Source organism: Panthera tigris, chromosome B4 (genome assembly GCF_018350195.1).
Source record: "Panthera tigris isolate Pti1 chromosome B4, P.tigris_Pti1_mat1.1, whole genome shotgun sequence".
Lineage (NCBI taxonomy): Eukaryota > Metazoa > Chordata > Mammalia > Carnivora > Felidae > Panthera > Panthera tigris.
This window is the reverse complement of record NC_056666.1, coordinates 57576775-57603588: the sequence shown is the minus strand read 5'-3', so window position 1 is coordinate 57603588 and position 26814 is coordinate 57576775. Positions and strand designations below refer to the sequence as shown.

Below are 26814 nucleotides of genomic sequence, written 5' to 3'. Positions count from 1 at the left end.
GAAGTTGATATATGCTTCTATTTTGGTAAAAAGCAAAATTAGAAACTTACTTGTTTCCAGACATGAAATGAAATTTCTAGTCTAGATTCTATCTGGAATCTTGTCTGTTTCTCTGTCCTGTCGCTTCTCTGTAGAGTACTGCTGGGTGACCTAGAGGTTGGGCGTGCTGAGAGTTTCTTCTGTGGACCAAGGGAAATGGGAAGTGCAAATGAGGGGGAGGGGAAGGTCAGGAAGTGAGAGATTAAAGAAAGAATCCTGAGAGGCAGGTCCACAATGTGCAGAACCCCCGCACACAGACTGAACTCAGGAATCTGCCCTTGGAGCCCCATGGTTTCCAAGCTGTGTGCCCCAGAGACCCCTGGGGTGTCCGAAGCATTGATTGTGTGTGCGTGTTCTTTAATATGCAGAAAAAATTACTCGTATTTAACTTGCAGGGGTCGACATGGGCACCCTCTGCTCAGTCTGTGCACCAGATGATCGTGCTGTCATAAACTTTCCTTGGGGAGAGGGAGTGCGGCCACTGCCCCAAGGGGCCACCTGCATTTGCCCTCTTTCAGCAGGTTGTGATTGTGGCAATTTATGCGAGCCTGGTTAAGGAGATTTACAGATTACGCCAGCCAGTGTTAATTGATAATCCTTGCAAAAGGGACAACAGGCCTTAAAAGATTTCTGCAAACAAAACAAACACAAACAAAAAATTTAAAATCATAGAATCAGAATAAAGAAAATATTGGTAATATAAACACAAGGATATAACAAAAATAAGACAACTAATATTTTGTCAACGCTTATTACAAGCTCTCCATTATCCATATTCCAAGATAAAAATATCAATGATTTAATCAGAACTGACAAGCGATGGGCCACAATATTTTGATATCATCAAAAAGACTTTACAAGGCATTTATGTCTGCTATCATTAATGATTACTTGGGTCTTGTGTATATTGGGGCCTTTAGTCAAGGATGGTATAAGAAAACAACCATAATTCATCAGATATTTTCAAAAAATATGAATTTTTAATGATTATCTCATCTTTTTTTTTTTAACGTTTATTTTTGAGAGAAAGAGATAGAACGTGAGGGGGAGAAAGGGAACAAGAGAGAGGGAGACACAGAATTTGGAAGCAGGCTCCAGGCTCTGAGCTGTCAGCACAGAGCCCAACGCAGGGCTTGAACTCACAGACTGTGAGATCATGACCTGGGCTGAAGTCGGACGCTTAACTGACTGAACCACCCAGGTGCCCTGATTATCTCATCTTTTTTACTCCTATTTGTGTGTATGAGTTATTATGTATTAGATTATTTTCATGATAACTAAATAAACATGTTAGGCTTGCATGCTGCTTTGGTTAAACATATATATTTCTATATAACCAACCCACCCAAAACTTTGTGGCTTAAAACAGCAAGGTACTATTGTCTCTCATGGTCTGTAGGTTGTCTGGACTCAGCAGGGTAGTTTTTTTTTTTTTTTTTTTTTAATTTTTTTTTTAATGTTTATTTATTTTTGAGAGATACAGAGACAGAATGGGAGTGGGTTAGGGGCAGAGAGAGAGGGAGACACAGAATCTGAAGCAGGCTCCAGGCTCTGAGCTGTCAGCACAGAGCCCAACGTGGGTCTCAAACTCACAAACCGCAAGATCATGACCTGAGCCAAAGTTGGACGCTTCACCGACTGAGCCACCCATGCGCCCCTCAGCAGGGTAGTTTTAACGTGGGGTTTCTCCTGGGGTTTCAGTCAGTCTTCTGGGAGCTGTACAGTGTGGATGTACAAGATAGACACTCACAGTTGATACTGGATGTCGGCAGGGAGTTCATCTGGGTTGTTGACAAGTGAGCCTGCACATGGCCTCTCCATGGGCTTTGGGCTTTCTACAGCATGGTGTCTGGGTTCCAAATGGGGGAGACCCCATGCCTTCCAAGAGGAAGGAAGCAAGAGCTTCTGGGCCTGTTAAAGTATGCCCCTAAAATTGGAACAGTGTTACTTATACATTTGTGCCATATTCTATTGGTCAAAATAGTCACAGGGCCTACCCAGATTCAAAAGCGCGGGGAAAATAAACCACCTCGTGATGGCGTTGGAACAGAAGAGCATATTATGGCCATCATTGAAAAATACAGTCGGCCACATATGCTAAAACTTCCTTATGGGGCGTATAGTCAAAAAATTTGAATCCACTGGAAGGGCTCAGAATGGTAGGTAAGATCACATACCTTGTCACAGTGACTTGATCTATAGCCTCGATCTTGGGGAATTTAGCTAACATCTCTGACAATGGAGAAGATAGGATCTGTGGGGTGCGGTGGGGCCACTTTCGAGTATTAGATAAGAAGATGTGCACCAAAGTACCCACGGTATCATAACTGGCTGGATCGGTAGCAGATATTCTTATGGTTTTGAGTTGGGGAGGGACTGGTGTAGACACTTTATAGAGCAAGCACTCTGATGACAGCTTGGGGATGTATCAGAGGAGAAGGTGGAAGATCAAGGATGGGGCCAAGGAGACCAACAGGGGGACCGTCACCAGGTAAGGAGCATCGAGGAAGGAGCGACGCAGGCGGAGAAACGTGCATACAGAAGTCCTAGTGTGAATTGGTGACATACTGAATGGGGTGAGAAAGGAAAGGGAACATCTAGAGGTGTGCTTTTGTGATTGATCTTTTGTACATGGTAAGCAAATTTTGCTAAGAATCCGTCCCCATAAAATCATCAAGTCCTAATGGAGCATTGTGTGAAAGTCCTTTTATTTTGTAAATCAATTCATTTTATTGGTAAAAATATTATTGCTCAAGATAGAAAACATGACATTAAAGGTGTTATGATCATTTAGTTTGCAATAAAGTTAGTTAACTGTTACGAGTTGAATTGAGTCCCCCCAAAAAGATATGTTGAAATCCTGAACTCCAATACCTGTGAATGTGATCTTATTTGAAGACGGGGGACTTTGCAGATGTAATCAAGTTAGAATGAGGTGAAACTGAATTAAGAGGGGCCTTAGTCCAATATGAATTGTGTCTTTAGGAGGAAAATAGAGACACCTGTAATCACCCCCTTCGGAGACTCTGTAAGCCAAGGGACACCTGGGGTTACCAGCAGCTGGAAGAGAGGCGAAGGATTTTTCACTGCAGGGTTTTTTTGTTTGTTTGTTTTGTTTTTAATGTTTATTTATTTATTTTTGAGAGTGTGAGAGCACAAGCAGGGGAGGGGTAGAGAGACAGAGAGAGAGAGAGAGAGAGAGACATAATCTGAAGCAGGCTCCAGCCTCTGAGCTGTCAGCACGGAGCCCGATGCGGGGCTTGAACTCACAAACTGTGAGTCATGACCTGAGCCAAACAACTGAGCTGCCCAGGCGTCCCTCCACTGCAGGTTTAGCATGTGTCGCCCATACCTAGCCTCTAGAACTGCAAGACAGTTTCTGTGGTTTTAAGCCAGCCAGTTTATGATACTTTGTTACAACAGCCCTAGGAAACAGATATAGTAACTATATATGTACTACAAAGAATTATTCATTTTATTTGATTAAAGGGGTTTGGCATTGAATAAGCCCAACTAATTCTTTTGTCAAGATTTCTTTCTGGTTCACTGAACCAGTTCTCTGGTTTCCAGAGACCGGAGATGGGGCTTTCTCAGGGTGCCTCATCTGTCTGTGCCTTTCCAAAGGCAAGCAGAAAGCATGTAAATAATAGGTATGCAGTTTGTTTTATGAGCCAAACAGCCTTATTTCTAAACTGTTTATTAAAAAAAGAGAAACACTTGAAAAGCTAACTAGATATTTTTAAGGTTTTCGCCCATATAATACTGTTCTGATCATTAATATAGATAATCCAAGGGCAACTACTTAAAGTGAAGAACAATCATTTTTTTAAACTTAAAAAATAAAAACGTAACAATAGCTAACATTTATTGAGCAAGATGCTAAGTGCTGCTGAGTCCTTTGTACATATCTTCATGCTGAATCTCGTCACTGCTTTAATTTTTACTCTGATTTTATTTTTTAATGTTTATTTTATTTTTGAGAGAAAGAGAGAACATGGGAGAGGGACAGAGAGAGAATCCCAAGCAGTCCCTGCACTGTCAGAGCAGAGCCTGATGCGGGGCTTGAACCCTGAATCGTGAGATCATGACCTGAGCCAAAATTAAGAGTCAGGTGCTCAACTGACTGAGCCACCCAGGTGCCGCCCTACTCTGATTTTAAAGGTGAAACTCAAAACAGGCTAGTAATTTGCTAAAGGTCATAGAGCTAATAAGTGATAGAGCCAGGATACCAACCTTCTGCTATGACCAAACATATGACAATGCCCAAACCTGCACTGAGACCAGAGCCACATGGCGTATTAAGATATAAATAAAAATTAGGCAAAATTAAAAATTCATTTCCTTAGGTACACTAACCACATTTGGATGCTCAGTAGTCTCATGTGGCCTGGTGCAGGTACAGAACATTTCCATCCTTGTAGAAAGTTCTATTGGAAAGCACTGGTCCAATCCCTTAATAGAATACATTGAAAACCCCTGTTGTGACTGGTTAAGGGAAGAGAAGGAACAGGAAAGAGGAAAAGGAAAGAGAAAGATTTAGGGTGAGGGAGAGCCTTTTGGTGAAGAAAGAAACCTACATCTAGGGGTAGAGTGGGTTTCTGAGGACATTTTTAGTCTGTTATCTTGTGAACTTTAGCAGTGAAAATTCTGAAGCATGTTAAATATATACTTTTTAAAAATCAGAGAGTTAAAATTTAATGGGTAGTTAAATCTTAGCCTTGTGCCTGGCATTGGGTGAGGGGGAACAAACAGGCACAATTTACCATCACAGAAATTAGAGCAGCATGAATCAAATAATTCCAATAAAGTATGGCAGTTATTTTGAAACGGAAAGAATTCTATGAAAAAAAAAATATCAGAGGGGCCTATGGCAGCCTTGATAGGGTTCAGGGGTGTCTCCCTGAGGACGGAGTGCCCCATAAACTGATAAAGGGGGATGAGAGAGCCAGCCAATGGCAGGGGCGTGTTTCAGGCAGACGGCCAGCTGTGAGAAGGCCTGATGCCCAAAAGAAGGACTGAAATAGTTAAATGTGTGGCTGGAGAGAGGGAGAGTAGGGAACAGACAGCCAGAGAGTCAGGGGCAGGGTTCAGAATTTGGGATGGGTGGGAGAGCTGGCTAAAATATCTTGTCACAGGGGCGCCCGGGTGGTTCAGTCGGTTGAGCCTCTGATTTCAGTTCAGGTCATGATCTCGAGGTTCTTGAGTTTGATCCCCAGATCGGGTTTGCTGCTGTCAGCCCAGAGCCCGCTTCGGATCCTCTCTCCCCCTCTCTCTCTTCCCCTCCCTCATTCACACACACACTCTCTCTCTCTCTCTCTTTCTTAAAAATAAATAAATTAAATAAATAAATAAATATTTTGTCACCAGGATGTTGTAAAGTTTGAGAATTTTATTGGCCTAGAAGAGATATGTTCAGATTTGCATTTTGAGACGATTTCTCTGGTTGCCATGCTAAGAATGGCTTAAGGGGAAGCAAGGCTGAAGATATAGAGGCTACTTGGAAGCTATTTGGTACCAGGATGGCAATAATATGGCTGGAGAAATGGCGACTGTCAGGATATTTGGAGGTAGAATGTATAGACGTTGGTGATCAGTTGGCTGTGCTTGAAGGATGACCCTGATGTTTCTCGGTAGGGCAGCTGCATGGAGTAGGGGTCAGTAGCCTACAGCCCGCAGGCCAAATCCGCTGTGTCCTGTTTTTGAAAATGCAGTTTTATGGGAACCCAGCCTTGACTGTTCTTTTACATATTATCTGTGGCTGCTTTTGCCACACATTGACAGATCGGAGTAATTTAGCAAAGACCACATGGTCCTCAAAACATAAAATATTTACTATCTGGCCCTTTAAGAGAATGTTTGCCAAAGGAGATAAATGATCATTACTTTCATTTATTGAGGAATTAGCACTTACCAGACAAGGTTCTAAGTAATTTACGTATGGTACATGTTACGATGGTCCATCCCATTTGGCAAACATGAAGTGTTGCCGTTGCCCCATTTTATTTACAGAGGCACAGATGTGACATTCTCATTCACTCCGGTAGCTTCAGTGACCACCTGCGTGCCACTGACTCCTCAGATGTCTACTTCTAAACCAGACCTCTCGTTTGAGCCTCAGACAGGCATATATCTAACAGCCAGTCTCAGAGACCAAAAACTCAGCATGCCCCAAACCAGACTCCTGCTGGTTCATCTTTCAGTGTTCCATTTTTCTTAGCGAATATCACCAACAAGAAGAGCAAGCCAGAAACCAAGGAGCCCTTCTTGTCACCTGTCTCTCCCTATTCTTTCTCTTGTCCACTCTGTATAAAGATTGCAGAAATCTGGCTGCTTCTCTCCGGCTGTATCACCCACCACCTGCCAGATCCAACTTATTAATAGGTCATCACTTATGTGGGTTCTATAATAGCTTTCTCATAAATCCATTTCTTCAGCCACACCCTCCTCCAGTCTCCAAACTGCAGCCATAGTGCACTTCAGTCCTGTCAACCTCCACCCCTGTTCCCTATCTAATCCTGCCCTTTGGATGGTTTTTCTTGTTCTTAGGATTCCATGAGTTCTTTCACTGTGTTTTTATGTTGTTTCATTGTTTTTGAGTTACTGTCCAGATAACAGGAGTGCAAAATAATTCTTGTCAATGCACATGCAAATAAGTTCTGAAGGTCAGGATTCAATTAATGTATCTCCCCTATTGTGGAAGAAGCTGGTTTTATGTCCATTTGCAAATTCATGTCACTATTCCTGACCCAGAAGTGTGTCTGTTCTTTGAACAAGTTTTAACATCTGCCTGGTAACTTCATTATAGTTACATGGACTATAATATAAATTCATTTTCTATGTATATGACAGTCATACTTTTACCTTTATCAGGGAAATTATCCTTTAACTCTCTTTAAAAGGCACTACGTGGTTGGCTGTCTGCCAGCCCTCCCAGTCTCACCCTCGACCAAGTTCCCTGCTTGTCTCCACTCCAGCCCTCTCTTGTCTTTTGTAAGTGCCACATTTCTTCCCTTCTCAGAGATGTTTTTTTCCTGGAACTCACTTTCATCCCAGATGTTTTTCATTCTCTCTTATAGTAAATATTTTTATCCCCTAGGTCTCTAGTTAAGGGTCCCTTGCTGGAAAGCCCTTCTGGACATTTCTGGTAAAACACAGGTAGCACTTGTTACTTTTGCTTTTTTACATTTGTAGGATTAGTTGCTGCTTTTTAACACAAGTACCATTTTTCTATGTGGCTAAAGGCAATGCATGATAATGCGATGGAAGTATGCTCACAATACATCCCCAGCACCTAGCCCAGTTCCTTCACGAATGTTACATACACAATAATAAGTATTTTAGACAGATTTTTGGTGTAAGTACTCACTGCTCAGGAGAGAGGTGGACTGAAAAAAATACATATTTGGGAGCCATCAGCATATAGGTTCAGCCACAAAAATGCACAGGAAGCAAACCATTGGGTTAAATGAAATGAAGGCTGTTAGAGGAGCCTTGTTCAGGTGGAATAATAGGACAGGAGTCAAATTGTAGCCACTTGAAGTGGGAGGAAATAGAAGCAGTTAATACAGATTGCCCTTGCACAAATGTTGGCTCTGACAAACCAAAAGGTATAGGTAGCACTGTGATAATTCTTGCAGTATATGTTCTCTTGATGGAAAAGGGAGGGTTTGGGGGCGCCTGGGAGGCTCAGTCCATTAAGTGTCCGACTTCAGCTTAGGTCATGATCTCACGTTCATGATTTTGAGCCCCACGTCGGGCTCTGTGCTTACAGCTCAGAGCCTGGAGTCTGATTCAGATTCTGTGTCTACCTCGCTCTCTGCCCCTCCCCCACTCATGCCCTCTCTGTCTCAAAAATAAATTTTTTAAAAAAGGGAGGGTTTACAAGTAACACTTAAAATAGCCAGAAAATTGGAGCTGTGTAATATCTATCTTTAAAACAATAACAAACTTTTAATGCATGTCTGGTGTAGTCATTTTTTTTTTTTAATTTTTTTAAAAATTTATTTATATTTGAGAGACAGAGCATGAACGGAGGAAGGGCCAGAGAGAGAGGGACACACAGAATCTGAAACAGGCTCCAGGCTCTGAGCTGTCAGCACAGAGCCTGATGCGGGGCTTGAACTCATGGAGTGCGAGATCATGACCTGAGCCGAAGTCGGACGCTCAAACGACTGAGCCATCCAGGCATCCCTGGTGTAGTCATTTTAAACCAAGCTTTTTTTTTCTTAAAGTTCATTTATTTATTTATTTTGAGAGAGAGCACGCAAGTGAGCATGAACAGAACAGGAGCAGAGAGAGAGAGAGAGAGAGAGAGAGAGAGAGAGAGAACCCCAAGCAGGTCCCACACTGTCATGCAGAGCCAGGTGTGGGGCTTGAACTCATCAGCCGTGAGATCATGACCTAAGCTGAAGTTGGATGCTTAACCGACTAGCCACCCAGGGGCCCCTAAACCAAGCTTTTGAATGCAAACTGTTAATAGTTCTTCACCTAAGAGTTTCTTATTTTTAGGCAAGGGGACAAGGTTGGAAAATGGCAGCCCTAGAGTTTACTTAGTCTATACTTTTTTAAAAATTTTATTTTAAAATTCGATTTTAAATTTCTTCAGGGACTCTGGTTTCCAGCCACATGTGACCTGCCTGGGCTGGAACTTGTCGCTCCACCCAAACCTAAGGAGCTGTTCTATGCCTTTTCTGAAGGGAAGGGAGAAGTGAATGCTGTTTTCTGAGTTGAAAAGATTAGAGCTATATTGTCTTTAGGACTCTATGAAATAAATTCTAAAACCAGACCAGATTTAACCGCTCTTACCCAGAATAAACCGTTCTCCCCCCTTTCCAAGAACGAATGAGCTACTTCCTATTAATTTAAAAGCCCAGAAAGGCTCATAACTGAAGCTGACGTCGCCCTGGGAGAACACGTAGAGAAGGCAGTAGCTTCCTTTTTCCTTTCAAAGGTTGCTTTATCAGCTTCCTTAAATATTGCTTCCACGGGTTTACAGCAGCGAACGGTCAGCTCGATTGGGGCTCTTTATTTTGCCTACAACACTGAATGGCTGGGCGGATGCAATAGCGTCGAGGTCTTCCGGCAGAAAGAGCTCTTAGAGGGCGTGAGCCTGGTAACCCTGCAGCACCCCACAACAAATCCCACTTGAGGTGGTGCAAAGAAATCTAAACCCCAGATTCACGTTCTCGCTCATGCGTTTGCACGTGGGGATCGGTGGCAGAAGAGAGCCAGTGCGCAACTGCCAATCCCGGACTGCAGACTCGGGGGCAGAAGCTTTTAGCTTTTCTGTCCACGGAAACTCTTCCCCTAATGTAAATTAATTTCCCCAAGTTTGCCTTCGCCCTGGCCGAGGGGCGTGTCCGGGCCGGTAACCCTGGGGTGGCTCGGTAAATGCTCCTGAAGTGCCTGCCTTTGGAAAGGCGCTCGCTCGTGGCGCGCACGCTCGTGCCCCAGCCGGAGACCAAGTGGCGGAAACTAGGGCTTTGGTTTTACCCACGGAAAAGAGAGAGGGACCAGACGGTTGGAGGCTCCACCCCCGGGGATGCTGGAGGGGCTGCGTTGTTCCCTGCGCCTGGCCCTGGCGCTGGGCCCCAGGCGGCGGCAGCCCGCGCCGCGCAGTCGGTGCGCCGGGGCTTGGTCACGCCGCCGGCTTTCGCGTCCAGCCGCGCGCTGCGTGCGGCCACAGCTCTCCGCAGCCCCGCGCCCCCGGGGACTCCCCATGGCCAGCCCAACCCGCGCCGCTGCGGCCTTCGCCCGCCAGGTACCCGAACCCAGACGTTTGCGGAAGGGGGGCGGATTGCACCGGCGTCTCCGAAGCCTGCCGGCCTGGTCGGGCGCATCGCTGTCGTTTCCTGCACTATCCTGCTTTGCCGCACACCGCCGTTCCGTCTCCACCCAGGCGTTTCCTCTCTCCCCAATCCTAACCGAAATCTAGAGCCCCAGCCAGCGAACTCCGCCTTGGAGAGGCCCCCGCCGGCCAGGTCTAATGCCCAGCCGCTGACGTGCTCCGGAGCGCGGCGTGGACAGCCACCGGGGACGTGAGGGTCGCCATGGAAGCTGCTTTGGGGGAGGAGGGGGAAGCGGAATTTCTGGGCTGCCAGAACTGACAACCACATCCTGCGTTCCTTTGCCACCCCAAAATATTTTGACCGCAGCCTTCTGCCTTCTTGGATTCCACCCCCCCCCCTTTTTTTTCCCCTCTCCATCTCTTATGTAGCTATTTAGCAGATTGGGGGGAGGGGGGTTGTTTGTTTTGTTTTTAAGGTATGCACCTTTCCCCAACTCGTCCCTCAACCATTGTGCCCTTAAGTATCTTTTGAATTACCCCCTAATTTCCTGAGGTTTTGTCCTTAACCTGTGAGGTTTGGTGTCCGTGCGCCCGCATTGCAGGACCCTGCCCGTGGAGAAAATGGTTCATTCTCGTCCTCATCCCTTTTCCAGCCTTGCTATTGTGCGCCAGTGATTGACAAGACCACGAGGCTGAGCTCGCCCAGGAGATTTTTCTATAAATGGCTTAAAACCCTGGTCTAGACTATTCGCTCCGATGTAAGGGGGACAATCACCTTCTTGTTCTTTGCTGGTGAACCCTGGCTCTGTAGGGCGAACCTGGAATTTAACCAGTCTGCCCTAAGCTAGCGGTGGAGGACGAAAACAGCTGCGTCCTCCTGGAAGGTTGAAAGTGAAGGGCAGCGCTCCCAGGACGCTCTCCTTTGGGGCTGGTGCCCGGGTGCTTGATCTTCCTCCTGTTTGCTTGGGTACCTGAGCGGAGCACGCGGTGTGATGGTGAGTGATACTGATTACCCCAGGCCACAGTTTACCCACCTGGTTTTACTTAATGAATTTAATTCTTCTTTAAGGACTGCAGTAACGGATGCTCCCCAGAATGTACCGGAGCAGCGGGATCAAAAGAGATGGTGGGGACTTTCAAGGTAAGGTTATTTGCTCAAGGTTAAGTCCTACAACAATTAACTGAATAAATCTATTTCTTGTTGAGATTTGGGGCAATTTCACGGTGTGGATTTTACAGTAGTTTAGATATGCTGCCATGCATTTTAGATTCCACTGGGGGGGGGTCATTTGGGGAGCAGTAATATCTTCATATCTAAAATTACCTAGCAGTTAATTACTTATTTCATGAATCATAACTTTTTCTTGAAAAACAACTAATTTGTAAATATTCATCTAGATAGAGGTTTATCTGATTGTCTAAGTATAACCTTTCACTATGCTTGTGGAAAAAGTTACACTTGTCATTTTTCTCTTTAAACCAACACCTAACATTTTACAGTAAATGTGTTGTATTTTCCTACCTACTCTCTGAATTATGGGGTTTGTATATTAAATAATCTCATAACTTCCCAGGCAAATAGTGAGGAGCAAATGAGGAACAATCTTGTAAAAGCACTTTGAAAATCATAAAAATACAAATATAAGGTGTATTATTATTTTCTTTATAAATTATCATCTCCACTGCACCCCACCAACCATGGAGGTTTTTGCTTCCTCTCTTTATGTCTCCTGCCTATTTCAGTCACTCACTGTCAATTGTCATCCATAGCACAGAGTGTCCTCATGATCTCACATCCTGGCAGGGTTCAGAGAGGGAGTGGAAACTTGACTCATCAATTTAACACACACCCAGCTCTTACTGTGTGTTAGGCATTGGAAATCTGAACATAAATTCAAGATAAGGTCTCTGCTGTCAGGATTTAAAAAAAAAAAAATAGAATATCGTAATTTCTTTACAAAAATAAGCTTGTGAATTTTATGTGTCCATAATGCTCCTGGTCCTTTAAAGATCATATCCTCTGTAACCTTATAGCTGATCTAATCTACTCTGCTAATCTATTAAGACTAAGTTCTAATACGTTTGGAGACTTAAATATATTGAGATATTGGGTCCTAGGAAAAATGAGATAAAACAGACTTCTATTTGATAATCTCTCAGAGTCCTTTTATATAGTAGGTAAATTCCTCAAAGGGTATATAGATGAATGTGATTTTTTTCCTCAAAATTTCTTTATATTTTTATACATAGAGAATTTTTGCCAAGTTAAAATTAATTCATAATGTAAATAATCTGTTTGCTGAATTTAGATTTCTATATATTATGTTTTAGTTAAGGGGGAGGTGTGCTGACATTCTACATTTGTATTTATATATTAAAACATGGGTTGTTAATGGTGGTTGTATTCACAGTGCATATGTGATGAGGCAAATGAAAAATGAAATTGATAATTTTGGGAGAAAAAATGGTGGGTTTTATAAGACCATTTTTGCTTTTGACAAAAAGCAAAAATATTTTTCTATCTCTTTTTTATTTACTCCATTTGTATTTTTAAATTGCCTTTTGGATTTCTCATAGGGAGTTTTCATATTGTATCTCCTCCCCTCATTTTGATGCAGTCATTTTATTTATTTTTTATTTTCTTAATATGAAATTATTGTCAAATTGGTTTCAATACAACACCCTGTGCTCATCCCAACGGGTGCCCTCTTCAATGCCCATCACCCATCCTCCCCACTCTCCCACCCCCGATCAACCCTCAGTGTTCTCAGTTTTTTTTTTTGTTTTTTTTTTTTTTAACGTTTATTTATTTTTGAGACAGAGAGAGACAAAGCATGAACGGGGGAGGGGCAGAGAGAGAGGGAGTCACAGAATCGGAAGCAGGCTCCAGGCTCTGAGCCATCAGCCCAGAGCCCGACGCGGGGCTCGAACTCACGGACCGTGAGATTGTGACCTGAGCTGAAGTCGGAGGCTTAACCGACTGAGCCACCCAGGTGCCCCTGTTCTCAGTTTTAAAGTGAGGATCCAGTTTCCCAACAAAGCCCAGAAATAAGATGCCTTATTACAGAAGCTTTCTATGGACTCCAGAGTAATCTTTGTTTCAAAGAAATCCGCTGTTTCTTCCACTTTCCCCTGCTTTATTCATCTCCACAGAATGTGACACTCGAAATCTGTAATTCTGCTCTTTGTACCTTTCTATTAGGTTTTAAAAGAGGGTCTCTAAAAGATCATGAACATAGCACCTAAAACTTTCGAAGTAGAGTAAGAAAAGTGCACTTTTTGTAGAACAAAGTTGTACAATTTCTGATACACTTGTAAGGCTGAGATAGCTCTTAAACATTACGTGTTGTGTCCAATGCAGAGAACAGCTCCAATACTGAGCAATGAAGGAGAGATGTTGCTAGAATGCTGGCTAATACAGCCCTCAGGTGCAACCAGGTTGCATTTGCCTCTTATGGGCTTCCCCATTTCAGAGCAAATACTTACCCAAGCGTGGCTTTGAGTTAGGAACTCATTGTTTTTTTAATACGCTTTGTTTTTGTCAATATTTGCCATTTCACAGTCCAGTCCTTTTGGCCTTGCCTTTCAAATTCTTCCTCAGGCATAATATGGCCTGAAGTCATCAGAGAACATGGAGCATTGGAAAGGGACAGATTAATTATGCAGGAGAGAGTATCACTTAAATATTGTTCTTTTTTATCCATCTTTGGAAAGTAAATGTAGAAAGTTTCTAAAGAACACTGATAAAAACTGTTTGCAAAATTTCTTTTATGCCAAAAATTTTTTCACCACCTTAGACTTGATTTCATATCTACTCAAAACCAGTCACAAACTTCAGCTAATATTGTTTACTTTAGAATTTCATTCAGTGTCCAATTAGGATATTTAATATTCTTAGGTAATTTCTCTTGGAGCTCAGGTTAAAAGCTGTTAGTTTTAGTTTCCAGAATTGCAGAAAATTTTTTAAAGAAAGGAAAATAGACTTCTTGATGAAATTCTGAAAGCACTAAGTTGTGCATTACTTTGAAAAACTGTATGTTGGGCAATCCTTTACAAATTAGAAAGTTAGAGGGTTGCTGTTCATATCATTAATAAATCACATCTTATAGGGGCGCCTGGGTGGCTCAGTCGGTTAAGTGTCCGACTTCGGCTCAGGTCATGATCTCGTGGTTCATGGGTTCGAGCATTGCATTGGGCTCCGTGCTGACAGCTCAGAGCCTGGAGCCCCCTTCAGATTCTGTCTCCCTCTCTCTATATACCTCCTCCACTCACACTCTGTTTCTCTCTCTCTCTCTCTCTCTCTCTCTCAAAAATATTTTTTAAAAATCACATCTTATAAAAGGATGTAGCGGCCTATGAAAATAAGGCTTATAATTTAATCATTTGTATTCAGTTTCCAGAAACTTAATTAGTAGTATCAAGTTATAATTACAGGAGCACTAAGTCAAGCATAAAACCACCTATTCTATATCTTTGCCATTAACTAGCTTGATCTCACAGGGCCAGTGGATCACTATGGGTGGTCCTAGAGATATTTTAAGGAGAGTTCAGAAAAGTAAAAATTATATACTATGCCATGCTCATTCTTTTTTTTTTTTTTTTTTTTTTTTAAGAGAGAGATAGAGCATGAGCAGGGGAGGGACAGAGAGAGGGAGACACCAAACTGGAAGTGGGCTCCAGGCTCCACATTGTCAGCACAGAGCCTGATGCGGGGCTCAAACTCACAAACTGTGAGATCGTGACCTGAGCTGAAGTCCAAGGTTTAACACTGAGCCACCCAGGAGCCCCTAGGTTATGATAATTCTTAAAGTTGGTTCTTTAAGGATCTGTAGTAACAAAAAAGGTCTTTTAGTAAGATTTTTATAAAATCTACAGCAGTCTGTTGTGTTGAAATATACTAAACCATGAAGATCAATCCATATTTAGTGAAATTTACAACAGAATTATTAGTACATATTTGATGTGTATAGTAGTTACTGTGCTAAATGAGAGTCGAACATAATCCAAAGCAATGACTGCCTTTTCCAAATGTTCAAATTGGCTAAAAGATTTTATAGAGCCAAACCAAACATTTTGGGAGCTGGGATGTCTATCTGTGTAGAGGGATTGTGTGAGCAACTGCTAGGCAGTTTGAGAAGCTGAGGATACCCCCAGACTGCTGGGCCAGATGGGGTGCTACAGTTTCCATACTTCCTGCTGGAGTAAAAGAGAAGAGAGTTTGGATAAACTGGCCGCACCACATGTCCAGTGTTACAGATGGAGGAAATGATGGGAAGAAAAAGAGGTAAAGGTGGGAAGACATCTGTAGCCAGGTTTTAGTCCTTCCTGTTAAACTATGGCATATAAACAAGAATGCTTAAGGGCTGGTCAGTTTTCAGGCACTGAGAAGACCGCAAATACAGCCCCCCTGTGTTCCTTGTTAACAGATTGTGTTTGCAGTTCTCCGACCAGCCCTGCTAGGCTCCCTTGGAACTTGATAGATCAGTGTGATACATTTCTGACCAGTAAGGCATATGGAAATTCCTGGAGAAATGTTGCTTTTGTGATCAAAAGGAAGAGACTTGTCTCCTCTTATCCTTTTCCTCCCCTATCTTTGGACCTTGATGAGATCATTAAAGCTGAAGCTACAGCTATAAGCAGCTCTTCTTTGACCCTGAGGAGAAGGCTAAGAAAATCACAGGGCCTTGAGATGATGGGGTTCTGTCGGACCTGGCTCTTTCAGACTTAACGTGAGAAAACCAACTCCTGTTTGTGTTTTACTTACTTGCAGCTGAATGCATTCCTAAGTGATAAGTAAAAGGTTAATGCAGGACATTAGTGAGAGGTAGAACTGAAAAAACAAGTTAGTGCCATACTTGGGATACTTAATTTTGCAGCTAAAATATTTGGCCTTAAATCTATAGCCATTTAGGTATTCAGTGCACATTGAAAATTATGATCAAGCATGCGATTATGTTCAGAGAGATTATAAGGAAGAGATACAGAATATTTGCTACTGAGGGGGTAGTAGAAATTGAGGAATCAGACTTCTTAAAGAGATTCTTGAAATTACAAGTGTCTCTATTACTGATAGGGGGAACCGAGGGTTGGGAGAATGTTGTGAGAATGATAAATTACCTCGAAAGGAATGAAGATGTAAAGAAAATACAGGAAAAAATAAACAATGAATTTGTTAATGGAGGTCCTGTCTGGAAAGTGGGAATGTGGTGGCCAGGGTGCTAGTTGGGAATTTGACACTTTTCATTTTTCTTCCCTTTACAGTAGAAATTTAAAGTAGTAAACACGTATTACTCTTACTAAGTGAATTAAGGCTTAAGAAGTAAGGAAGTAGTGGGGCGCCTGGGTGGCGCAGTCGGTTAAGCGTCCGACTTCAGCCAGGTCACGATCTCGCTGTCCGTGAGTTTGAGCCCCGCGTCAGGCTCTGGGCTGATGGCTCGGAGCCTGGAGCCTGTTTCCGATTCTGTGTCTCCCTCTCTCTCTGTCCCAAAAATAAATAAAAAACGTTGAAAAAAAAATAAAAAAAAAAAAAAAGAAGTAAGGAAGTAGAACATAATATATCAGAAATAGGGACCAACTTTTGGAGGAAATAGGTGTTCCATTTTAGATACGTTCAGTGTGAGATAACCAAGGTCCTGGGATTACAAAATAATGTACAGATTTTGATAAGAATTCACAAATGAGACTTGAATCTCTGAAGTGGTTCTCAGCCCTTCCAGTCTTAGCAGCCAGTGTTGGGAACCCTCACTCTTCAGGTTGCTGAAATCTCTGTGTGTGTGTGTGTGTGTGTGTGTGTGTGTATACATATACACACACATATATGTACACACTCACATATATACATACATATGTTCATACATGTATATATACACTTATATATGCATACATATATATACATACATATTTATACATATATATAAATATATATACATATATATAAATATGTATATATGTATAATATTTATTTTTGAATAAGAGAGCGAGAGAGAATTCCAAGCACGCTTTGTACTGTTGGCACAGAGCCTGACTTGGGGCTAGAACTCATGAACCGTGAGATCATGACCTGAGCTGAAATCAAAAGTCGGACGCTCAGCCAACTGAGCCACCTAAGTGCCACCTAAGATTGCTGAAATCTTCAAGGGAGACGGTGTGGTATGGTTCTGAGCCCAGAGTGCACAGTTAGAATCACTTGGGTAAGTTCAAACAAAGAACACTTCCCCTGCTCTATCCCAAAGATTCTGTTTCAGTTCTGGAATGGAGTGTGGGTTAGTGTTTTTAAAAAGCTCTGTAGTTGAATTCAATGTGTATCCGGGATTGAGGATCCCTGATGCAGAGGAGGAAATGTAGAGGCTTAAAGAAAAAACTCAGTGTTACCCGGATTCTTGTGTTTTACCACTGCCAAACTATCTTTCTCCCCCTTCCTGTTTTGCTCCTTCATACTTTTGGAACAAGAAATAAAAGCATGGAAGCCATGTGTCTAGTATTATCCCTGATGGCTACTTCAGATTGCCCAGAATAAAGAGGTAAACTGGGGTTACTTTAATTGCTAGCAGCCTCTATGGTGAGGATTCTTCGGGATATAAGGAAGATGGCGTACAGTCTTACCTGCACAGAGCCAGAACCCATGCAGAATTGGAATGTTAGTCAGTGTACCGTGAAGTAACTAGTTCTCTCGGCTCACCCCTTCCCCCACTCCAGCAGCCACAGTGCCTCCATGACGTCCTCTGCCACTCCATTTCCCCTACATTTCCTGAATTCCTGCCGCACTGAGTCTTCCCTGTTCCTTGAATATGCCAAGTCTGGTTCCTACCACAGAATCTTGGCCCTTGCTTCCTCTTACTCAAATATTTTGCCTCTGGATATCTACATGGCCTGCTTCCTTCTTCATTCAAGTCTTTGCTTAAAGGATACCTCATCAGGAAGGTCATTCTCAACGCTGCTACCAAAAATAAGCATTTTCTTCCCCCACTCTGTCCTTTTAAGCAGCTTTCATTTTCTTCATAGCACTAATCACCTGCTGACCTCTCTTCACTTATTTCTTTATACTGTTTTTCCTGCTCTAAGACAACAGGATTTTACTTGTTTTATTCCCTGAGATTCCTTTGGGCCTGTAGCAATACAGGTACACAGTAGCTCAACAGATATTAGGCTGAATGAATGCATAATACTTGCTCACAGTGGCTACTGCCTGTCCATGGCTGACTGTGAGCTTGCCTGAGAAGGAGGGGCTGGGCCACAGGCATCTTTGCATCTGTTGTGCTTGCTTATTTATTTTTGAGAGAGAGAGCAACACAAGCCTGGGAGAGACAGAGAGTGAGGGGGACAGAGGATCCGAAGCGGGCTCTGTGCTGACAGCAGAGAGCCTGACGTGGGGCTTGAACTCGCAAGCTGTGAGATCATGACCTGAGCAGAGTCGGCTGCTCAACACCTGAGCCACCCAGGTGCCCCTCTCTTGTGCTTATTTAGTGCAGTGCCTGAACCATTGTGCTGATTCAGTCAGTGTTCACTGAGTGAATAAAAAAGGCAAAATACTAAGAATAATAAAGCATATAAGGAAGAAAGAGGAACCATGGGAAAGAGAAATAAAAACAACCCTACAGTTGTTTGATATGAGGCCATAGTCTTGTTTTTAAATATTATGTAGATTGTTATTGATATAAAGTATATATTCCATTGCTTATATTGATTTCATGGCAGGTGGGGTTGTTTGTTGGAGAGCTTAGAAATCCTGTAAGGTGTAAGGATCATGTGTAGTTGATATCTTATTGATTAGCTCATTAGACTTGTTTAGCTAATGATAGAAATAACTTGGAACGTGATCTTTATTTTACTTTTGAAGAACCATGCAAAGCACTGGTTCTGTCACTTGGGGTGGGGGAAGCTAAGGTCTGCTGTCTTTACAATGTTGAAGATGTACCCTAAACTTAGCAAGTAGGAAAATCTCTCTCCTACTCACACTCCCATCTCCATTTGTACCTATTCTCCTCTTTCTGTTTTGGGTCTTACTACCCTCTCCTGTTATTAAGAAATTTTTATATGTAGTTTAAATTTTTTTTTTTTTTTACATTTTTATTTATTTTTGAGAGACAGAGACAGAGCACAAGTGGGGGAGGGGCAGAGAGAGAATGAGACACAGATCCGAAGCAGGCTCCAGGCTCTGAGCTGTCAGCACAGAGCCCGGTACGGGGCTCGAACTCACAAACTGTGAGATCATGACCTGAGCCGAAGTCGAACGCTTAACCAACTGAGCCACCCAGGCACCCTTATATGTAGTTTTAATAGGTGAAAATTTGCATTGTTTGTGTTACTATATTGATATGGTTAAAGATTTTTCTTAGTCTAGGACTAAGAAAAGCCACTAAAAAAAAAGCTAACTTAAGCAAAGTCATATGTGCTTCATTGTTCAAGAACACTGTGACACCGTTCATGTAATGAAAAGTTTGTGAGAATTTTACTCACTTTAAATCCTGACCATCTTCTGTGAATAAGTCTGACATTCATCAGGGAGTACATCTGAAGTCAGCTAGATGTTATTTTCATTTATTTAAGAAAATTTGTACTGTATTGAGTGTGAAGCACTGAGTTAGGGCTGGAGATTTAACTGGGATGTCTACTCAGAGTTCTTGTCTAAACAGTCTAGAGGGACTGACAAACTTTTTTTGCCCCCCAAAGTTTTATTTACTTATTTTGGGAGAGAATGGGAGAGGGAGAGAGAATCCCAATCAGTCTTTGAATTGTCAGCACAGAGCCTAATGAGGGACTCAGTCTCAGGAACTGTGAGATCATGACCTGAGTCCAAATCAAGAGTTGGGTGCTCAACTGACTGAGCCACCCAGGTGCCCCACTGGCAAACTTTTTTAATGGGTCAGATAATAAATATTTAGGTTTGAGGACCATAAGGTGTCTGTCACTGTTAGTGGACTATGCCATCATTGAAGGTAAAAGGACAGTGTGATTGTGTTGCAATAAAACTTTATTTACAAAGAGGCCAGAAGGCTGAATTTAGCCTGTAGGTGAAATTTGTCCAACATTCTACCTGGTCTAGAGGATAAAGGGAGAGAAATGGGATTCAAGGATCCAAACAATTTAGCTCGATTGTATCTCTTTAAATAAATTCTTTTTTTTTCTTTTTTTTTTTTTTTTTTGCACTTAGTAAAGGATTTTAAGTTAATTTACTTGTTTGGATTAAATGGTGGTAGAAGAAAGTCCATCACCACCACCCCCCAATTTGGCATTTTGTTGGCACCTTCCAAAGTAGCATTCATCACAAGACTAACCTGAAAATTACAATAATGTGTTGTCTTTAGTGCCTTAGGCTTCACTGTAATGTGTGAGCTTTGTGGTTATTTTAGAATAACATTCAGCCTGAATGTTATTCTAAAAATAAAACTGATGATCATTCATAGTCTATCAAATGACTAAGACATGTGTAAGACAGTGAATTAATCAGAAGCAACTGGATCATTTTATTTTATTTTATTTTTTTAACATTTATTCATTATTTTGAGAGACAGAGAGACAGCACAGTCAGGGGAGGGGCAGAGAGAGGGGGAGACACAGAATCCGAAGCAGGCTCCAGGCTCCAAGCTGTCAGCACAGAGCCTGATGCGGGGCTTGAACTCATGAAATACGAGATCATGACCTGAGCCGAAGTCGGACGCCCAACCGACTGAGCCACCCAGGCGCCCCACAACTGGATCATTTTAAATATAAGAATAAGAGGGGTGCCTCAGTCGGAAGAGCATGTGACTCTTGATCTTGGGGTTGTGAGTTCGAGCCCCATGTTGGGTGTAGAGATTACTTAAAAGAATAAATAAATTAAAACTTAAAAAAAAATTTTAAAAATATAAGGATAAGAGCTGATGATCTAAAGGGAAGTTCTATACTTGATTTTGGGAGCAGTGTGTACATTTGTGTATTAAGCGAATTTGACCTTTAGGAAGTCAAATCTGTCCCTCGTTTAATATTGTCTTTTAATTGGTCAAAAAGCTCCTTCCCCTGTGGTTTTTGTCAGCAGTCTTCAGCCCTTGCGAAGTTAGTGATGGGACTGCGATTCGGGACTGCGATTCGGGCACGGATGTATTTGGCCATTTGTAATCGGCAAGCTGGCTATGTGCAGATTTAGTAAAATGCTGCTGTGTGAACTTGTTACCTATTACTCCTAATTTATCCTTCTTTCAATAAGAGGTCCTTTGTTCACTGTTTCAGCACAGAATAGAGGATTTATATCTTGGTGTTCATTCTCTACATCTCTGTTTTCAAAGAGGAAAACATTTGCTTCCCTCTGCTCATTTCTTCTATAATGCACCCAGGGGGTTTTGAAGGCTTATGCCAAGAATTCTTGGAGGGAGTTGGAGTACAACCATCGCCAAGAGGTTCAGTTCTTAATGACTTTAATTTTAGTTTAACAAATTGTCATGAGTGTTGCTGTTTTTGTCGTAGAAGACACCCCTTACCTCTTTCCCGAATGCTCAGTATGGTGAGAGTGAAGAAGGGACGTGTTCTCGACTTTTTCCATCCTTTTACACCATCTGCTCTTTTGTCCTCATTTCTAAATATCATTGAATTTGGTTCTGATACTTATTAGGCAGTGTATTGTGCAGAGATTTCAAACAACAAGCCAAATTCTGAATGCAGGCATGATTTATTTGGCTCACATAGTATTGTTAAATTTCTGAGTTAGTTGCCAGCACTTAAATGTCAAATGATTTCACTTTATAGTGGCCAGTGACTTAAATTTCATTTGTCTTTTGATTTTCTGTATCATCATGCCAGTGGATATTCAATAACTTTTCTTTAATGGTGCTGATTTTTCTTCCCTAGGCTAAAGATCTAATAATCACACCAGCCACCGTTTTAAAGGAAAAACCAGACCCAGCGACTCTGGTTTTTGGAAGTATTTTCACGGATCACATGTTGACCGTGGAGTGGTCCTCAGAGTTTGGATGGGATAAACCACATATCAAGCCGCTTCAGAACCTATCATTGCATCCTGGCTCATCAGCTTTCCACTATGCAGTGGAAGTAAGTACATGGGAATCAACGAGGGTGACTTATTAGATCTTCACTGTGAGTACACGGCAGCTCTTCTTGCTCAAATAGCTTGTGGGCAGTATAGGCTTTATCATATTTACTCAAGGAAGTCATAAATGTCTTTAAAGCTTTCCCAATAGGCAGTTAAATTGAAGGTAAGTCTTAAGGACCAATTTTTCAGATAATTTGGAATTTTCCATAATGTCAATGAAGAAATTATTTACAGCAAATACAAGGACAGTAGGTAAGAGAATTAGCAATAAAAAATCTGGTACTGTTACTATTTTACTAAGTCATTTCTAAGATCTTTTAATGACTGAGAAGGTGTTATTGAGTATAATATAATGGTTACATTTTAATGCTAACTGCATGTTTTTATGACCGGCATTAATGTGTAGTTATATGTGTTAAGAGACATGTAATTAAATGTCATTCTTCAGGCATGAGTAGAATAATTGTAAGCATAAAATATTAAATATTTGGAGAATGCTTTCTCTGGTCCTTGTTAGGATACACTCTTAGATTCACAATAGACTCCTCATTCCCTTGACCCTCATTTTGTTTTACTCATTTTTACTGTGTTGGACATCTTTCCCAGAATATTAGAATCCTGGAAATAAGCAGTGGCCTACCTATTAAGGGACTAAAAGATGGTAGTAGTAGATATTTATAACAATAATGATAAAATTAGTTTTGTTTATTAAATTCCAGTAATGTGCTCTGAACCTTATATGGGTCATCTCATTTAACAGCGAGAAAACATAGTTAAATATTCAGGTCAGTCATCTGGCTCCGATCCGGTCTCTGTTGTTCCATAGGGAACGCTTTGACTTGGGAAGCTTATTTAAAATCACTTTGTGCTTCCAATTTCTTTACCTATAAAATTGAAGTAGTGATAATACCTACTTCATAGTGCTATTATAAGGTTAAGGTAAGGTAATTTGTTTAAGCATACACACTCATGCCTGGTGCAGAAGGAGAGCCCAGTCCTTACCTACTATTTTTAACCCTTAAATCAGCATTATCACCTATTGTAGAAGCAGGTTCAGAAAAGTTAAGTTTCTTGGCCAAGGTTACACAGTATTAAGGGAAAAGACAGGGTACAAATGCTGACTTCTGCTTTCTGTGATATCACTCCTAAATGCATACACTAAAATTATGAAGAGGCCTGTCCAATTAACTTATTCAAAATTATAAATTTGAACAATTTGGAAACCTGTTCAATGCCCAGTGTATCCACTAGATGTTGAACTTGAGGGTCTTCAGTTTCCATTCCCATCTCTGTGTCTGAACTGTATTAGCTTGGATGAATTCTTTGATTATTTGAACACTCCAAGCCTCCATTTCTTCAAGTATAAAATAAATAAGAATGGTAGCTGCCCTTCCCTGTGTCATAGGGCATCTAAATAGATTTCCAACAAGTTTTCAAATGCCAGTGGCTATCAGAATATTTTTTAGCTTTCAAAAATCACAGTAATCCCTTCTCATGTACTTCCCATAGGCCACTGGTTCTCAAAGTGTGGTCCCTAGAGCAACAGCATTAATGTGGCCTGGGAGTTTGGTAGAAATCAGAAACTCTGAGGGTGGACATGTACTGTGTTTGAGACCACTGCCTTCAGATTTGCCATATTCCTTTCAAATTTTTAAGCATTCCCTTTATTTGCTCTTTATTATGACCTCTGTCATGTATGTATGGGTCTGCTTCTGGATCTCATTTTTCATTGCACTGTCTTATCTATTCTATTCTGTTCTTTTGTTTTGTTTGTCTGTCTGCATAAATGCCACACTGTCTTGATGTCTGCCTGGGAAAAGTCCTTCTATTTTGCCTTTCAAGAGTGTCTTGGATGTTCTTGGCCCTTTGCTTTTCCATATAACTTTTTTTTTTAATTAATTTATTTATTTTTGAGAGGCAGAGAGAGAGACCAAGAGTGAATGGGGGAGGGGCAGAGAGAGAGGGAGACACAGAATCCAAAGCAGGCTCCAGGCTCTGAGCTGTCAGCACAGAGCCTGAGTGGGGCTCGAACCCATGAACTATGAGATCATGACCTGAGCTGAAGTCAGATGCTCAACCGACTGAGCCACCCAGGCGCCCCTTCCCTATAACTTTTAAATTTAGTTTATCAAGTCAATCAACTTTTATAGCTTAGTTTGTTAAAAAGAAAATAAAACTCCCTGACATGATGTTCATTTGGGTTACACTGGATATAGAAATTGATTTGAGAGAATCAACATCTTTATAATATTCAGTCTTTGGATCCATGAGTGTGAGATTGCTTTCTGCATTTAGTTAGGTCTCTAATGACTTGATAAAGTTTTATATTGTCTCTATGGGTCTTTGCTTCTTTTGGGCACGCCCCCCCCCCCATAGTCCTCTCTTAATTCTATCATAAATAGTGTTTTTATTTTCTAACTGCTGCTGTTACATAAGAATATAATTTTGTATTTGGTTACCTCATCTAAGGAAATACATTTCAAAAGAATATGTTGATTTGTGCTGGTTTTCTACATATTTATTCTTACCTTTGTTTCATGATCTATGAGAGTATGTATTTATTTATTTATTTATGAGAGACAGAGCACAAGTCGGGGAGGGGCAGAGAGAGAATGAGACACAGAATCCAAAGCAGGCTCTAGGCTCTGAGCTGTCAGCACAGAGCCCGGCACGGGGCTTGAACCCACAGACCATGAGATCATGACCTGAGCCAAAGTCGGACGCTTAACCGACTGAGCCACCCAAGCACTCCTTTTTTCTATTCAGTCTAATGCTTTTTATTTATTTTTGCTTTATTGTAGTTGCATATAATTGCATAGTATTGAATTAAAGTAGTTACAGTGGGCAATTTGTGATGTCCCCACTCTGAAAAGAAAAGCTTTGGATTTTATCAATATGATGTTTGGTTCAAGTTCATTGTAGATATTTTTTTTTTTAATTTTTTTAGTTCATTTATTTATTTTGAGAGAGAGTGTGGGAGGGTCAGAGAGAGACAGAGAGAATCCCAAGCAGGCTCTGCACCATCAGCACAGAGCCTGATGTGGGGCTTGAACTCACAAACTGTAAGATCATGACCTGAGCTGAAACCAAGTCAGACACTTAACCAACTGAGCCACCCAGGCACCCACATTATAGATATTCTTTATCACTTAACAAAGTTTCCTTCTTAGTTACTTGGGAGGCTTTTTTTAAAGAGTCTCAAATGAGGGGTGCATGGGTGGTTCAGTAGGTTAAGCATCCCACTTTGGCTCAGGTCATGATCTCATAGTTCTGTGGTTTTGAGTCTGAGCTATCAGCTCAGAGCCTAGAGCCTGCTTTGGATTTGGTGTCTCCCTCTCTGCCCCTCCCCTGCTCATGCTCTGTCTCTCTCTCAAAAATAAATGTTAAAAAGAAAATTAAAAAATAAAAGCCTCAAATGAATGTTTAATTTTGTCAGATACATTTACTATATCTAATGAGATGATTATATAGTTTTTTTTTCTACCTAAGCTATTAATATAATGAATCTCATGTTTTCTTATGTTACATCAACTTCTGTTCCTGGGATAAATCCAACTTTTTCATGCTATGTTATCCTTTTGTATATTTTACATCTGTTACTTTTAATGAGATTATCATATAATCTTTATATATATTTGAACCTATATCAGGTGCAAACAATTTTAATTTTTAAGTTTATTTATTTTGAGATAGAAAGTGCAAGCAGGAGAGGGGCAGAGAGAGAGAGAGAAAGAGAGAGAGAGAGAGAGAGAGAGAGAGAGAATCCCAAGCAGGCTCTGCACCCTCAGTGCAGAGCCCGATGTGGAGCTCGAATGCCCGAACCGTGAGATCATGACCTGAGCTGAAATCCAGAGTCGGATACTTAACCAACTGAGCCACCCAGGCACCTCAGGTGCATACAATTTTTAAATTGTAAGGTAAATGGAATCCTGTGACATTACCTTTGAATTAAAGTTTATTTTGTTCTGCATTGACTAATGTAACCTCACCAGCTTTACTTAAAAAAAATTTTTTTTTCACATTTATTTATTTTTAATAGAGAGAGACAGAGCACAAGTTGGAGAGGGGCAGAGAGGAGACACGGAATCTGAAGCAGGCTCCAGGCTCTGAGCTGTCAGCACAGAGCCTGACGCAGGGCTCGAACTCACAAACTGTGGGATCATGACCTGAGCCGAAGTCGGACACTTAACCGACTGAGCCACCAGGTGCCCTAGACCACCAGCTTTACTTTATTTATTTAATTAAAAAAAATTTTTTAAATGTTTTTTATTTATTTTTGAGACAGAGAGAGACAGAGTATGAGCAGGAGAGGGGCAGAGAGAGAGGGAGACACAGAATGGAAGCAGGCTCCAGGCTCTGAGCTGTCAGCACAGAGCCCGACCCGGGGCTCGAACTCACAAACCAAGAGATCATGACCTGAACCAAAGTCGGATACTTAACTGACTGAGCCACCCAGGCGCCTCCACCAACTTTAGCCAGAATTTGTATGACATAATTCTTTTTATGTCTTTTTGTCTCATGTGTGTTTCAGATGTTATCAGCTAAGACCAATCTGACAACTTTATCTTTTAACTGAAGCTTTAGTCCTATTACATTTAATAAGTTACTCACATATTTGTACCTAAATCTCATCTAGTGCTTTTACATTGTGCTGCATGATGTAGACTTCTTTTCTCTTGTAAGCTCTAAGGCTATAAGCTTCTAAAGGCCCAACTATCATTCAGTTCGAATTTTCTAATTTCCATAATTTTTCTTCCTTGACTCATACTTTAGTAAATGAGTTTCTTCTTTTCAAAATGTTGACATTTTGTGGCTGTATTTCTGATACTGGTTTCTGATGTAAGGTTGGGAAATATGTGAAAAGAACATGCATTCTGCAGGTGGTGTGTGCAGGGCTCTGTGTATCCACTAGGCTAGTTTATTTTTCCTGTTCTTCAAATCTTCCATATCTACCGAATTTCAGCCT

General features: G+C 41.4%; 1 protein-coding gene across 3 annotated transcripts in view; it reads left to right on the top strand.

Annotated features, from left to right (window-relative positions):
* Positions 1-26814, top strand: part of BCAT1 (branched chain amino acid transaminase 1) — a 102478-nt gene that overhangs the window by 23967 nt on the left and 51697 nt on the right. Inside the window, exons 1-4 of one of the 3 annotated variants that reach the window (XM_007075613.3) lie at positions 9895-10076; positions 10480-10821; positions 10896-10967; positions 21647-21847. In XM_007075613.3, coding sequence (XP_007075675.2) covers positions 10819-10821; positions 10896-10967; positions 21647-21847 — 276 coding nt within the window. In that variant the 5' untranslated portion in view covers positions 9895-10076; positions 10480-10818. Of the gene's footprint in view, positions 1-9600; positions 9800-9894; positions 10077-10479; positions 10822-10895; positions 10968-21646; positions 21848-26814 lie in introns of those variants that run through there. The other 2 variants (XM_007075612.3, XM_015534620.2) reach the window with 2 other exon arrangements.